We start from the raw sequence: 16,374 nt of genomic DNA on the forward strand, positions 1-16,374 counted from the left end.
GTGGGCCCGGGGCTGGGCCAGTACCGCTCTTCCCAGCTGGTTTTCCGAAGCGGGAGGGGAAGGACAGGGAGGCCAGGACCCTCCTCCGCGCCTCTGAACTAGTCGTGAGCCCCTGGGACGCGGTGTCCGCCAGGGTCCCGCCGGGGCGCGCGCTCTCCGCGGCCCCAGCGGCGGCATCGGGCTCTGGGTGCCCTTGACCCCGGGGAGACTGAAGTGCCACCTCGCCCCGGGCAAGGCGAGGCGGTGCTAGGCTGAGCTCGCGACACTCGCCTCGGTCGCCCGCCTCTTAGGGCCCCTGCGTCCACGGGCTGCGATGGCGGCGGCGGCGCTGATGGACCCGGCGAAGGTGAGTGGATGGGCTTCAGGCCCTCAGCCGCTCAGCCCCCCACCCTCACGTGCCCGGCGCCGGGGTATCAAAGATGGGCGATGCCCTACGACTTCACTTCTTTTTCATCTTTCTGCTTTTGAGTCCCGGGTCTCCGAGGGTTTGAGAGGGCGAGCAGTCCCTCCCAGCCTAGAGTCCTGAATCCAGGCCACGGATTATAGAGAGCAGTTCCCATTTCTAAACTCTAGTGGGATGAGGTGGGAAAGGGTTTCCCAAGCACGGGAACCAGCACGTGCAAATGCCTGATTGACCTGGGAGTGTTCAGAGAGCAGGTGGGCTGAAGTCAGCCCTGGAATGGCGGGGTGGGGAGCTGGGGCTCTCTACTGAGAGTGTTGGGAGCCACAGAAGGTTCAGAGCACAGGAGGGAGATGATCTGACTTCGGTCTTAGCAGGGCCCTATGGATGCTGAGTGGAAAATTGACTGCTGGCTGAGGGTGAAGGCGGGGAGAGCAAGGAGTGGGCTGTTGCAATACTGCAGCCCACGTGACTCGGGCAGGTGGCTGGAGGCCGAAGGAGCGACTGGATTCTAGGTGTGTCTTTTAAGCTAGTCTGACCAGATTTTCTGATGTGGAGGCTGACAAAGGAAAGAGGTGACGTGATGGTTTTGGGTTTTAGCAGCTGGGAGGATGGATGAACCATCAACTGAGAAGGGGAAGTTGGCCGTAGGAGGAATTTTCAGTGGAAACAGAAGAAGTTAGGTTTTGGCCATGTTGAACTCTGATGTTCCAGGGACCCCTGCGTGGAGTTGAAGGTTGAGGAGCCAGACCCACAGTTATGGTGTTCTGGGGAGACTTAGTTTAGGTTATGAGACACCAAATATACAAAGGGACAATTGAAAGACTATATATAAAATAGAACTCTGGCCCACAACCTGCAGCAATCTGTCCAGGCAACCAACCCTCTTATCTACAATAAACAACCCAGGAAGCCATCCTGCTGAAAGTTAGACTCGCAGGAAGCCAGATTGCCATCTCTAGTGACAATCCAGAAAGTTAAACAATAACTTCTGTAACAATTGGCCCCAAAAGACCAAGGCTTAATAGCTGACAACTCCTCTAATTTTTGTTCCTACTTCCAACATAGGACCAACCAGGGAAAGCCAAATATGCACCCCTAACCAATCACATAGGATGCCCTGCGCCTAGTTAGCCTGCCCACAGCTTCCCCATGCCAACAGGGCATACCTGAAGCCTTCCCTTTTTTTCCACTTATAAAGCTTTCCCGCTCCTCTGCCTGCCTCTGAGTCTGTGCCAGAGCATAAGCGGTTGACTCTCTTTCTATAGCAAACTCAGAGTAATTAGCCTTTGCTGTTCTCATTTGGTTGGTCTTTATTTTCACAGTTAGAAACATCGAGGGACTTCCCTGGAAGTCCAGTGGTTAAGACTCCACGCTTCCACTGCAGGGGGGGCCGGGTTTGATCCCTGGTCGGGGAACTAAGATCCCACAAGCCGTGCGACGTGGCCAGAAAAAAAAAAAGAAAGAAAACAAAAAAAGAAACAACCAAGATGTGGCATCTGGTGTGTGGGCAAGGGTGTGTCAGATTTAGGAGGGTGAAACTTCAGGTCATGGTGGCAGTGATGTTAGGGGGAAGGGGGAGGGTGGGGTCTGAGAACTGAGAACGGGGTATCTTGCTGGCTTGTTTGGCATCATAAAGACAGATGAGGGAGAGTTAGTGTTCACGGTGGTGGTTGGGCAGGGGGCTGTGTGTAGGGAAAGGTGGGTCTGGCAGGTGGCCACATTTTCCTGGGGGCATAGATATGAGAAGGGGGGCTGAGGCTTCATAGTACTGGAGGTCATTTTTCAGTGAGGCCTGGGCTGGTGCTCATTCAGCCATCTTCGTTCTCACCAGGGCTTTGTGGACCCTTGAAGGGGCCCAGGGATTTTCAGTCGGGCTGGGGAATCAACTCAGGGGCAAATGGGGCAAGATGAGAGAGCCGTTAGACCCTGGTGGGTAGGGGGTAGGAGGACCAGAGAGGTTGGCTTTTGAATGAGTGATTGATGAAGGGACAGAAGAAAAGGGCCAAGGGCATCTGATGTAGTCCTGGGTGGCTTGGATTGAAGCCAGGAACAGGGCCGAGTGGGGAGGCCTTCACATCAAGGGTGGATGTTGCCCTTGGCAGTGGGAGCCACAGAAGGTCTGGGAGCAGGATGGGATCATGGCTGTATTTGCCAAGAATTCTCCGGACTGCCAGGGAGGGGGCAGCTTCCTCCTCTACCCTTCCTTTGAGTTCTTGTGGCTGGACTAATAATAAAAGTAATATTAACAGGAGAAAAATTTTTTTTTTTTTTTTTTTTTTTTTTTAGGAGAAAAATTTTAATGCACGTGAAGGTCTCACAGAAATGGGACCTAAAAAGTGGCCACAGCAGGCAGCTTTTATACCTATTAGACAAGGAAACAATACATTTGTGAGGAACTGACTGGACAAAGAAACTTAGGTTTTGGGTGCCCAATTAGTGAAGAAGCTAAGCAAAGTTCGGGTTTCAGGTAGTAAAGAAGTAACAGGTTTTATTTATGTAGGCTTCTTGGCCCAAATTCCCTATCTTTGGCAATAAGGGTGTTCTTTTTTTTTTTTTTTGCGGTACGCGGGCCTCTCACTATTGTGGCCTCTCCCGTTGCGAAGCACAGGCTCCAGACGCGCAGGCTCAGTGGCCATGGCTCACGGGCCCAGCCGCTCCGCAGCATGTGGGACCTTCCCGGACCAGGGCACGAACCCGCGTCCCCTGCATCGGCAGGCGGACTCTCAACCACTGCGCCACCAGGGAAGCCCTTTTTTTTTTTTTTTTTTTTTTTTTAATGTTTATTTATTTGGCTGTGCGCGGGCTCTTAGTTGCTGCATGCAGGATCTAGTTCCCTGACCAGGGATGGAACCCGGGCCCCCTGCATGGTGAGCGCGGAGTCCTAACCACTGGACCGCCAGGGAAGTCCAAATAAGGATGTTTTTTATGTCCAGATGCAGGGAGTGCACTTTTTACGTGAGAAATTTATTTCCTGTTTTCAGGGAGACAGAAAGGAGGGTCAGAGTGTCCCTTGTGTTGGCTGTTTCTTCAGTAACTTTAATTCAAAACAATCAATATGCCATTGAGAAACATTTAGGGGAGGCCTACCTCGGGTCTGACAGTTCCCTCCTCTGAATCGTCCTCTGTGGAGAGAGAGAATGGTTAGTGGAGTCCTACAGTTCATTGAACCATTTTCTTAGTCCTGAGAACAGATTAGTTCAGTTAAACAGTTATACCTTATTTTAGGAGGCAGTGATGCAGGGGGAGCTCCCACAGCTAGGCCTATGGTGCAAGCAACCAATTATTTAATAGGAGACATTTCTAGGGAATCAAAAGAAAAACAAAGGTTAATGATCGGAGCAGATTATAAACCAGTTTATAGACCAGGATGCAGTCAGTCAAGAAGATTTCTAGATGTCAGGGTTGAAGCATCTTTTGCAGTTTGAAATGTCTCTGATGTCAGGAAAACTTTCTGAGTGGCTCATATAGTAAAAGGCACGAGGATAGTTTAAATATGAGCCGTGGTGGCAATTTCTCTGAAGTTTATCAAGTCGTTTAGCTTCAATTTGCAGGGCTTCAGGAAAAGGGCAATTTTAGTTCTCAATGATTCCAACTCAATGATTCCAAACTCAGTTTTAGTTCTCAGTGATTCCAACTCAGAAGGGTGAGAAAAAATTGGAAACATTAAAGAGTTGTAGCCAGATATTGGAGGAAACTAGAATAATTCAGGATCCAGTCCAGTTTTCAGGTAAATAACAAAGCCTTAATGAAAACTAATAGCACTAGAATCATATATACAAGTGTACATTATAGTTTCTATTGAAACATAATTTTGTTCTCTAAAATCACTCTCATGTCTACCAAGGATAGCCAAATTAAGACGAATTTGTTTGCAGAGTAAGTCTAGATTCCATAAACTCGGCCTGATTATTTATACAGGTCCAGCAAGAATAGGGCTTAGCCATATAGGCTCTTCTGAATCTGCTTTGCTGGAACTTTTCATAAGGAATTTCCAGATTGAACTCTTAATAGCCTCTCGAGGCCAGGAAGCCACGTCAGACTTATCATCAGACTTGCCTGTAATACCTATAGAATTGGGTGAATTCCTCTCTTGAGATCCCCCAAATATCCTGAGGTTCCTGTGCCTCTCAGAAGTGACCGTCCTTACTCACGTGGTAAGGCGCTGGGAACCCTGTTAGCAAGGTACCAGGATGCTTTTCCAAAGGATTTGATTGGCCCATAAAGTCAATTTTGGGAATTCCCCGGTGGTCCAGTGGTTAGGACTGCTCGCTTTCATTGCCTAGGGCGCGGGTTCAGTCCCTGGTCAGGGAACTAAGATCCCGCAAGCCGCACAGCCAAAAAGAAAAAAATAAAATAATAATTTTAAAGTAAAGGCAGTCTTAGTTCCTTCAAGCTGTCTGGTCATATCTGAGTCTACATGTGTCTCTCTCAAATATGACTTTCCAGTCAAAGCCTTGGCAAGATAACCAGTGTTTCTAATTGTGTCCTATTATGAAGAGAACAGATTCTTATTGAACTTATGCAAGTAACTATATTGCTAAGAAAATAATACAGAGAGTTTCTGAATTCTGGAGAGATCAGGTAGGGGGAAAAAGATAAATGTTTCATTTTTGCTTACAAAGGTATAACTTACCAAATTGCTGTAAATCTTTTTAAAAAAACTTCCTTGTATTTGGAAAACAAAAGGTTAAAAAATCAGTAATATTTTAAACAAAAAGTCACAAAAATTATAATCATATTCATCAGTTCATTCAATCCCATGTAATTAATTCTTGTTCTGCTCTGAGTCCAGTTCTTCCGTTAGTTCTGTCAACTTTGCCTGATGATTGAGGATGAGAGCAACAGTGATACTTCCATGAAGTTTGTGAGGTATTTTTTAAGGCTCATATGATTTGCCCCGTAAGGTGGATGCCTTGATCACTGGAGATTGTGGAAGGTATACCCAAATGAAAAACACATTTTTAAAAACCGTTTCTTTGCCCTTGTGAGGGCATCAGCTTTGTAGCAAGGGAGGGCTTCAATCCATCCGGAAAACATACATGTAATAATAAAAACATTCTGATAACCCATACGTAGTGGCAGTTGAATGAAGTACAGCTGCAGGTGCTCAGAGAGTCCAGAGAGAAAATGTCTGGGGCTTCTGGGGACAAAAATTGTTTTTCCCCAGGGTTATGGACTTGACAGGTCAGACATTGCTGGTAGACAGCTTTTGCAATGTTATAGAAATCTTCCTGCCAGTGTCTATTTAAATGCATCTTAAAGACACTATGGTGGGTGAAGGGATGCAAGAAAAAAAAAAAAATGAGGTTTGCCAGGGAGCTGGGAAGAACCAAGTAGCCATCTTAGGTTTCCCATAGCCCTGACTGTTCATTTAATTCACAGCTATTGTTTACCCATTTTAATTTCTCTTATTCAGAAGTAGACTGTTGCCATGGTACAAGGACATCAGAATGGCAAAATCTGGCAATAAGGGGTCAGGTTTTTTGCAGAAGCAGAATGGATTTTATCTACATGTGTCACAGTCTTTACAGATTCTGTTGTTGCTGCCTTTGCATGACAGTCAGTGCATTTCCCTGATACCGGGGTTCAATCCCTTTAGTATGAGTCTCCATTCTGATGACAGTAACATTTTATGCCAGGACATATATGACTTCAGAAATTTCACATAATTTCTGGAACACTTGGAATACATACCTATACAGACACAACATAAAGGAGACTTAACATGACTTCTTATGTGACAACAGTTTCCATATAATTTAACATATTAAATACACCTAATTAGTTTAATATCTTTTTATAAGGAGAGAGAATAAATCTTTGAGGGTATTTCAGAGGTTCCCTGAAATATCTCACGTCTCAATATTAGTTCTAAGTCAAAAAGTTTTCATTTAGAATTTGATTTGGGAGAAGTTTGTCAAAAATATCAAAAAATATTTGACTTAAATAGGTCGCTGTGAAGCAATGCTTCGTTATCCATTTAACCAAAGTAATAATTAAAGACTTCTTAGGCAAATATAGAAGGCTATATAGTTCTGAGCAAAATTCAGGCCTTTTAATAGCAATAGGACTGGGTTTACTTACTGAATCAAAGACCTGATAAAGATATAGAACATAAGTAATTACTTTGACAAGACAGAAGATCTTTGTTTTTTTCTAGGCACATTACTTAAAGGTAAAGAAAAACCTTTCATAATCTCTTATTATCAAGAGCAGACCAATAGAAAACAAAACAAACAACCAAAAAGACTTTGTTCTTTTAACAGAGAGAAAAACAAATTCCAATTTTGTACCAGTTTACTTTGATATGAAAACTTATTTACATAATTAAATTCATTCTAACCTTGTTCAGTCATGATCACACATAAAATTCCTTTCCAAAGAATCCTTTTTAGTTTGTCCCTTGTTTTCTTTCCCATTTAGAACTAACCAGCTTTAGGACAAAATCACTTTCTTTTTCCTTAATAAAAATGTCTCCATACCTTTTCTTATCCCTTATTATATCTGCAGCTTTAACCACATATATTAATTGGAATCCTAATCCTTTGAAATTTTAATTTTTTAGTGAAAACAAAGAAGTAAACAATTGTGAACTTTATTAACATTTTGTGGTGTGACAAACATAAATACGTTTTATAATTTCTAGAAACATGCTATTTCATAGTACAATCTTTCAATAAAGCACAAGATATATTTACTAGAGCCAAACATACTTAGTTTCTCTGTATCAAGAGGCAACAAGTAGGTATAAACTTAGACTTGTTTAGAAACTAACGTTTCAGTACTTTATCGTATTTGGAAATGATTTAGACATCCAGTTAATTCCCATCGTTTAAGTTAACGTAGCAAAACTCTAAGTGTATAAATTACCAAACAGATTTAGGAAACTATTTAAATGGACATATCATAAAACAATTATTGTCTAAAAGTTCACCTAAAAACTCATCACATTTATATCTGTTCAATTTATTTTTAACAATCAGATTACTCATGAAAATTTCATGAGACATTAAAGCAGTTAGTCATTATCTTGTTTGTTTGTTTGCTGACAAACTGCAAAAGAGACAACATTAGCCCGTTTGACTAGTACACCCAGGTAGAACAAAGGTTGTTTATCTACATTACATTTAATGCTAACTCTGAAGATATACCTGTACTAATTTAACCAACAAGTAGCTTTTATTTCCTAAAGATTATCTGAGGATATACCTTCAGGTAACTCTGAAGATATATCTGTATTAATTTAACCAACAAGTAGCTTTTATTTACTAAAGATTATGAGAAACGTTTGGGTTATTTTTTATTACATATTTGAGACTTTTTATATTAAAAAAAGTCTTTATTTAAGCCAATTAAATAGAGCTCTTTTACAGATTAATTTTGGCAGTGCCATCCAGAGTTAACATACACATATGGACATATAGATAAACGCAACCAGAGATCTCATAGTTCTTATTTTAAAACTTTAGTCATGAATCAGGTACAATAGAAAACTCACTAGTTTATCAGTAACAGTTGGAATGAATTAGATTATTTGCTTAGCTAGCTAGTCTTTTATTATTTGTGTAGAAGACTTTTAAGATCTGTATTTGCCCTTGACAAGCAATTCTAGGGAGGCTGTGACTTATTAGAGTTTGAGCAAAAAAGTCCTTTTAACAGTGGGTGTTTGAAAAAGCCTCTCTCTCTTTTTTCTTTTAATTTCAGGTTTTACTGATTGAATTAGTCCAGGCTCAGGCTCAGGCTCTGTGGGCTGTGTTTACATTCAAATACATGACATAACTTGAAGGGACAGAGAAAGAAAATATGTTTTGGAGTATACTTGTCTATTATCATAGGTCTTAGGGTAATTATTATTAAATGTTTTTCTTAAGTACAGGACAAGTTTGCGCCAATATCCTGATCTATAATATCTGCAAGCATTTCGAGAGGATTAGGTGAGACCTTGGGACGAGTAAAGTTCGATGGGCTTTGACTTGTTTCTAGAGTTTACTCCTGGTTTTGTAGAGCTTCATAAGACAAGCTTTGTAAGACAAAGACAGTTGTTTCTATAAACTCTTAAATATTGGCCTCCAGCCCATTTATTTTCTGACTATTTGTAGGAGAGCCTGAGAAATTGCTGAGAAGATGGGGTGATTTTTAAGAAGGAGAATTTATGTTGGATTTTTGTTTTAAGTCTAATTTCTGTTTTTTTTTATCTTAATAAGGGATTCTCTAAGACTAGTCATTATACCTTTTTTTTTTCTTTTTATAGAGAATTTGGTCCTCCCATAAGTACCAGTATGACAGCTGTTTATTATGAGAGCTCTCAATTGTTTTTTCCTTTTAAATATAGCCAATTTAAAGGATCTATCATCTGGCCATTGACAAGTAGGATCTTATATTTTCACATAGTGACTGAAGCCAATAAGTGTTTTATTATGGCTTAACCAAAGATGCAAGAGGCATCTCACAAGAAGAGTATATAGCCCTCACAAGATCCAAAAAGCCCACTCCCAGAATTAGTCTAAGAAGGTAGAACCCCTTTGTTGCTACAGGTGGTGAGAATGGTGTAGGGAAAATGGTGTCTCCAGTGTCCCACAAAAATCTGGGGCGCCTCCAGCCATAAAACCGATAATTTATGGTATCCGGCAGGCACTACTGGAATGGGACTTTCCCAGCACTAACAACTAATGAAGGTTGTGATGACAGAGGTCCGTTATGGACTGGGACGCCTTATGACAAAGTCCCCTGAGAGCTGGTATGGCCGGACAAAGAGCTTGGCCACCAGATGCACCCCAGTAAATGCACCTTCTGGATGGTACAGACCAGAGACAGTATTCTCACTGGACACAAAGCCAAGCTCTGAGGACATAAAACAAGATGGAAGGAAAAAAACTCATCTTTTTTTTTTTTTTTTTTTTAATAAAGAGCCCAGAGCAGGACTTCCCTGGTAGCACAGTGGTTAAGAATCCGCCTACCAATGTAGGGGACAAGGGTTTGATTCCTGGTCCAGGAAGATCCCACATGCCACGGAGCAACTAAGCCTGTGCGCCACAACTACTGAAGCCTGTGCGCCTAGAGCCCATGCCAAGAGAAGCCACCACACACAGCAACAAAGACCCAACGTAGCAAAAAATAAGAACCCAGAGCAAAGTTTGTCTAAACAGATGCCGGTCTGGTGAGAACTGCTAATTCACCAGTGTGTGAGGCTGGCTTGAACAGCAGGCTCATAGGGCCTATGCCTGTGTTCTGCCCTCTGGTTCTTCCTCGTGACAAACAACACGACAGACAGAGACAGAGAAAAACAGTGACCATCTCTGGGAGGTGAAGGATGAGGATTCCCAAGTCACTAATACAAGGAACTAACCAGCTCCACAAATATTTTCTCCTGCTAATCTAAATTTAGAGACAGAGAAAGGGGAGTCTCACCACTTTCCCTCCCACCAGAACTTGCAGGCAGAGACCCGGGAGGCCGACTGGGTAAGAAATCTTACTACCTTCTGCAGTCTTTGTCAGATGTCCCCGGATCTACAGCATCCTCAGGGCGGGAAGCAGGCTCCAGCCAGCCACCTGCCTGGCTCACCAACTGTCAGGAAGAGGGAAATTTCCCCCTCTACCCCTCTTTTGAGATTTTGTGGCTGGACTAATAATCAGATTGACACAAGACAGATTAATAGGTGAAAAGGAAACAAATTTTAATTCCTGCTCATGGAGGTCTCATAGAAATGGGACCTAAGAAGTGGCCAAAGCAGGCAGCTTTTATACTTTTTGGACAAAAAAAACAATAAATTTGTGAGGAATTGACTAGACAAAGAAACTTAGGTTTTGGGTACCCAATTAGTGAAAAATCTAAACAGAGTTTGGGCTTCAGGTAGTAAATTAAAGAAGTAACAAAGTTTGTTTATATAGGCTTCTTGTCCCCAAAATCCCTATCTTTGGTGATAAGGGTGTCTTTCTACCTCCAGATTGAGGTAGAAAGACACCCTTTTACATGAGACATTCATTTACTTTTACATGAGAGATTCATTTCTTGCTTTCAGGGAGACAGAAAGGAGTGTCCCCCTTGTGCTGGCCGTTTCTTAAGTAAATTTAATTCAAAATAATCAATATGACATTGAGGCACATTTTGGGGTGGCCCACCCTGAGCCCCAGCAATACCATGTAAAGAGTGACAGCGCATGGAGATGGCTATGATGTGGGCTGGGATGGGGAGGGGGTACAGCAACAATGTGGATGCAGTGGTGAGGTCCAGGGTTTGAGGAAATGTACAGTCCAAAGAGTGATACGCATGTGGGGAGGGCATGTGAGCTGTTGCCCCCAGGGCCCTGGTACTGGGGATTATGGGCCCATGTTTGTTTGTATCTGTAAGGCATGACATCGGCGACACTAGGGGCCCTGCACTTCAGGCCCAGAGCATTGCTGGCATTGCTGTGGGCTGAAAAAGCAGTCATCGAAGGCATGGAACCAGGGCCTGGGATCTCCTCTGAGTTGGGAAGCTGGGGAGGAGGGTGAACAGGGGATAGACAGGGAGTCCTGAGGAGAGAAGCTGATCATGGAATGAACTGTCCCCATCATGGCAGGACTGTGTGACCTTTGAGGACGTGACCATTTACTTCTCCCAGGAGGAGTGGGGACTCCTTGATGAGGCTCAGAGACTCCTGTACTGCGATGTGATGCTGGAGAACTTTGCACTGATAGCCTCACTGGGTAAGGCTTTCACACCCACCCAGGTGTCCTCAGCTCATCTCTGCCCATCCTCTTTTCCCAAGAAGAGGCTCTTTCTGTCCCACAGCCAGACCGTGGGCACTGCTTCCTTCCCCCCCACCTTTTTTTAAAAAATAAATTTATTTATTTTATTTATTTATTTTTGGCTGCGTTGGGTCTTCATTGCTGTGTGTGGGCTTTCTCTAGTTGCAGTGAGTGGAGGTTACTCTTCATTGAGGTATGCAGGCATCTCCTTGCAGTAGCTTCTCTTGTTGAGGAGCACGGGCTCTAGGCACGCAGGCTTCCATAGTTGTGGCACGTGGGCTCAGTCGTTGTGGCTCACAGGCTCTAGAGCGCAGGCTCAGTTGTTGTGGCGCACTGGCTTAGTTGCTCCGTGGCATGTGGGATCTTCTCGGACCAGGGCTCAAACCCATGTCCCCTGCATTGGCAGGAGGATTCTTAACCACTGCACCACCAGGGAAGTCCCCCTTCCCCCCTTTCTGGTACATGTGCGGTGGGTTCCAGAGCTCAGCTGTGTGCAGGGTCCCACGCTCTCCCCAAGCAGCCCCAATACCTGCTGCCCTGAAGCCTTGTGGGGAAGGGTCCCAGAAGGAAGACCAGTGGATCCCATCTGACTCAGCCACTGCCCGCCTGGGTGATCGTCCAGATCTATGACAGTTCTGTTCTGCTCTTTTCCTTTAAAACTAATATTTCCTAAGGCCTGACTGCCAGGAATTCTAGGCACTGGTGGTTACTATTTGCTATGACCACTGAGATGTTCCTGCTAGACCTCCCTTGTGTGTTCCTTTTGTAATATTTTGTTTTCTTTCCTGTGGTCTGTTGTGGGGTAGTTCACCAGGGCAAGTGCTGGCCCCTTACCTGTCCTGTCTTTCCCTTAGGACTTACATCTTTCAGGTCTCATGTAGTTGCCCAGCTGGAAATGGGGGCAGAGCCCTGGGTGCCTGACCGAGTGGACATGACGTCAGCCATGGCAAGAGGGGCATATAGAGGGCCTGGCTCAGGTAAGTGAGAGATGGGGGACCATGTGACCTCACTACTGTCTTCAGATCATACCTGCCACTTTTCTCGTGTTCATCGTTGTTTTGGTGCCAAAGCCTTATTTCTCTTCTACCTTTCCTTTCCTGTTCTTGACACATTGCCTACTTGTCATTTCTGCTTTGACTTGGGGCCCCTGGCTGTGTCCCTCACTGTTTCCACAGCTCCCTCTGCAACACTCTCCAATGTGGACCTGCACTTAATATTTCATGCAATGTACACATTTCCTATTATAGTCCTTGAACACCAGCTAGCCAGTTGCAACCAGATTTTCCCGGGCCTGAACACATCCTTCTGCACAGTCCTCATGGGTTACCAGCAGCCAGGGCTCCCCTGAAAAGCCTTTGTAGAGAAGTGAGGAGGAGACTTGCCTTTCCACCTGATACTGTGCACATCTTTGTGTCCTTGCTCCTGGTAAGGCCTCCCCTATTTCGTGACCTTACCAGGCGCAGCACATTAGAGAAGACCATTCCTCATCCTGACCTCAGGCCTTTCATCTTGCCAATAATCCCATGGACTCATTCCTGGATCAGACTTGCATTTGTGATTGGGTTGTCACCAGCATTTTTCTCCTTTCAGATTTTTGCCATGGAACAGAGGGTGAGGGGTCACCTGCTGAGCTTAGTGTTTCTGTAGAAGTGTCACAGGACATGAATCCCAAGGTGGTTCCATCCACCCAGAAAGGCTACCCCTGTGACCTGCGTGGCCTACACCTGAAAGACATTGTGCACCCAGCTGAACACCAGGCAACACATCCCTGGCAGAAACCACATGTGTGTGAGGCATACAGGAGAGAGTTCAAGTTCAATGCCAACCTTCACCAACCACAGATGCAGCAGAACGTGGACAAGCCTATCTCAAGGAACGAAGGCAGCGCCTCGCTTGTGAAGAGCTGCAGAGATGACACATCAAAGAAACCTTTCACACTGAGGGAGGGTGGGAAGGCCTTTGTGTCCAGATGTGGTCAGCACCAGGTCACTCCCCGTGTAGTGGAGCCACACCACAGCTCCGAAGGCGTGGTGGATTTTCCCACTGTGCAATGCCGTAAGAAGCGCAGTGAATTTCAGAACGCTCTCAGTGACAAATCCTCACTTGTTCAGCAGAGGACCCACACTGGAGAAAGGCCTTATGAGTGCAGCAAATGTGGGATATTCTTCAGCTATGCTGCTGGCCTCTTTCAACACCAGAGAGATCACAATCGAGGAAAGCCTTATGAGTGTGGTGAATGTGGGACATTCTTTAGCCAGCAGTCCAGTCTCATCAAACATCAGAGAGTTCACACTGGTGAAAGCCCTCATGTGTGCAGCGAATGCGGGAAATTCTTTAGCCGAAGCTCCAATCTTATTCAACATAAGAGGGTACACACTGGAGAAAAGCCTTATGAGTGCAGTGAATGTGGGAAATTCTTTAGCCAACGTTCCAACCTCATTCATCATAAGAGGGTTCATACAGGTAAAAGTGCTCATGAGTGCAGCGAGTGTGGGAAATCCTTCAACTGCAACTCCAGCCTAATTAAACATTGGAGAGTTCACACTGGAGAAAAACCTTATAAGTGCAATGAATGTGGAAAATTCTTTAGCCACTTTGATGGACTTGTTCAACATCAGATAGTTCACACTGGTGAACGACCCTATGGGTGCAGCGTTTGTGGGAAAGCCTTCAGCCGAAGCTCCGACCTCATGAAACATCAGCGAGTTCACACTGGTGAACGGCCTTATGAGTGCAGTGAATGTGGGAAACTGTTTAGCCAAAGCTCCAGCCTCAATAGTCATCGGAGACTTCACACTGGTGAACGGCCTTATCAGTGCCCTGAATGCGGGAAATTCTTTAGCCAACGCTCCAGCTTCAATAACCATCGGAGACTTCACACTGGTGAGCGGCCTTATGAGTGCCTTGAATGTGGGAAAACCTTCAGACAGAGTTCTAATCTGAGGCAGCACCAGAAAGTTCACAAACCAGATAAGCCATATAAGTGCAATGAATGTGAAAAGGCTTTCAGCCAAAGGTCTACCCTCATCCGGCATCAGAAAATTCACACCAGAGAAAGGAGTTCAGAGAACGTGCACCCTCCTTCTTCTGCACGACAGCACCCACTAGAGATTAACTCTGAGAGTGGTCTTTATGAGGGAGCTGTCAGCCAGAAGTTGAACCTTGTTCATCCAAATATCTATGCTGGAGAGATTCCCAATGGATGCTAGATATATTGGAAGCTTTCTGGAGCAGGGTTGCATTTTCTGACCACAAACTTTGCCAGAGTTTTTCTCACTGCTAATGTCTGTGGTAGAAGTCATCTCAGTTCTACCCACTGGCAGGTCTCCAGAGTGTGCATCAGCCACTTTCCTGTGCTCACAAAAGACAGGCCTCTGTTTCCTCTCTCCAGGAGGGAATCATGAGGAGCCTGAGGCCATGGGAAGATGTCATTCCCTCCCCCTGTGACTGGTTTAGCTGTGGACATCACCCATCTTTGGCCATGAAGACCTGAGCTGGGTCCTACTGGCAGCTTGCAGAGGTTTCCCTTTTTCAAGGACATTTGTTTATCTTGTATGATGCTCATGATGGATTCATCCAGCTTCCACCTTACCTATCTTAACAACTATTTACTTTACATTGCTCTGGTTTGGGTGATAAGAGCCTTATTGATAAAGCCACCTTTAATCTTCTGTGTTCTGATAACTGTGGAGTGGGTTGAGAACAGAATTAAGGTCTACCAAACCAAAGGGGTCTCCAAATTTATTGCCTCAGGGAAGAGCAGGATGGCAGAGCGCAGTTTTCAGTCCAGATTTGGCCTCGTTTGTGTTGCTACCCAAGGCATCCTAGGGAAGCTTGTAGGGCTTTGTGGGCCTAATGTTGTGGTCTGAATGGCATGAATTTTTGTGAATCAGAGATTACTCTGAGGAAGGGGAGGTTGTGCAATCTCCAGTGCATCTGGAAGCAGCCTGAGTTGGGGCCTTTGTTTACTGGGGATGCCTCCTATTCCTTAGCACTGTTGAGTAGACACTGTTTACCTGGCCCCTGCCAAGGAGTTATATGCCCTTGATGTCTAAGGTTCTAGTATATGTCACCTACTGTAAGACTTACTGGGTCCAGTTGGAGAACAAGAGGGAATGTACCTGTTCTAAAAGTGCATCCACAAATGTTCCTTTAAATGTGACTGTGCAGGATTCAGGATTTGCAGAAGTTCTCAGGACCTCCAGACCTCTGTCCTTATGACTAAGGTCACCGGCAAAGCAAATTATCTAAAGGTTTTGTGGAATACTGCAGGCTCTCTGCATTATTCATGTCAAAGCCATTGCTGGGTTGGCAGGAAAATGGGGACTGAGAGAAGGTAGATCCTGTACGCCAGGGATGAGGCATTTGTGACGTAGCCAGCCATCTCTGCTGCCAACACATGAGGAGAGAGGTAGTAGAATCAATATGGGGTTGCCAAATCTTCTAGTTTTCCAAAATGAGTAGGAGATCAGATTTTTATGTGCAACAATTCTTTTAATGCTTTGTTGAGATATAATTCTCATGGAATAAATGGCTGTATGTATTTAATGTGTACACTTTGATAAGTTTTAAAATATGTATACACTCAGGGAACCAACACAACAATTATGATAATGAACTTATCACCCACAAAGCTACCTCATGCCCCTTTACTATCCCTCCTTGCCTTCCCCAGGGAACCATTACCTACATCCCAAGGAAACCATTGATTTACCTTTTTTTCCACTATAGATTTGTTTGCCTTTCCTAAAATTTTATACGATTGGAATCATAAAGTATTTGTACTCTATTTTTGGTCTGTTTTCTTTCATATAGCATAATCATCTTGAGAATCATCCATTCTGTGTGTATGAGTAGTTCATTCCTTTTACTGCTGAGTAGTGCTCTGTTGAATGAATACCACAGTTTTTATGCTTTTTTTTTTAATTAAAAAATATCTCATAAAATACACAACATAAAATTTACTGTCTTAACCATTGTTAGGTGCACGGTTCAGCAGTATTAAGTACAGTCATATTGTGCAACTATCACCATTATTCATCTCCAGAGTTCTTTACATTTTGCAAAACTGAAACTATACCCATTAAACAATAACTCCCTATTTCCCCCTTCCCCAAGCCCCTGAAAACCAATATTCTACTCTCCGTAATGGAATTTGACTACTCTAGTTATCTCATATAAATGGAGCTATATATTGTCTTTTTGTGACTGGCTTATTTCACTTAGCATAATGTCCTTAAGTT

At 44.2% G+C, this 16,374-nt stretch overlaps 1 protein-coding gene across 1 annotated transcript; it reads left to right on the forward strand.

Annotated features, from left to right (window-relative positions):
• Positions 1-313: 313 nt before the first annotated feature.
• Positions 314-14,340, forward strand: ZNF792 (zinc finger protein 792). The gene is made up of 4 exons (XM_065898352.1): positions 314-346; positions 10,963-11,089; positions 11,986-12,108; positions 12,722-14,340. The coding sequence occupies exons 1-4, from the start codon at positions 314-316 to the stop codon at positions 14,338-14,340; spliced, it is 1,902 nt and encodes a 633-aa protein (XP_065754424.1).
• Positions 14,341-16,374: the final 2,034 nt, after the last annotated feature.

The sequence above is a fragment of the Phocoena phocoena genome, chromosome 20 (genome assembly GCF_963924675.1).
Source record: "Phocoena phocoena chromosome 20, mPhoPho1.1, whole genome shotgun sequence".
NCBI classification, from domain to species: Eukaryota; Metazoa; Chordata; class Mammalia; order Artiodactyla; family Phocoenidae; genus Phocoena; species Phocoena phocoena.

Bases quoted from the DNA above. Each gene is read 5' to 3' on its own strand.
- ZNF792 (XM_065898352.1), top strand. From the start codon at position 314: ATGGCGGCGGCGGCGCTGATGGACCCGGCGAAG. The intron at 347-10,962 runs GTGAGTGGATGG...CCATCATGGCAG, and splicing joins CGCTGATGGACCCGGCGAAG to GACTGTGTGACCTTTGAGGA. The intron at 11,090-11,985 runs GTAAGGCTTTCA...TCTTTCCCTTAG, and splicing joins TGCACTGATAGCCTCACTGG to GACTTACATCTTTCAGGTCT.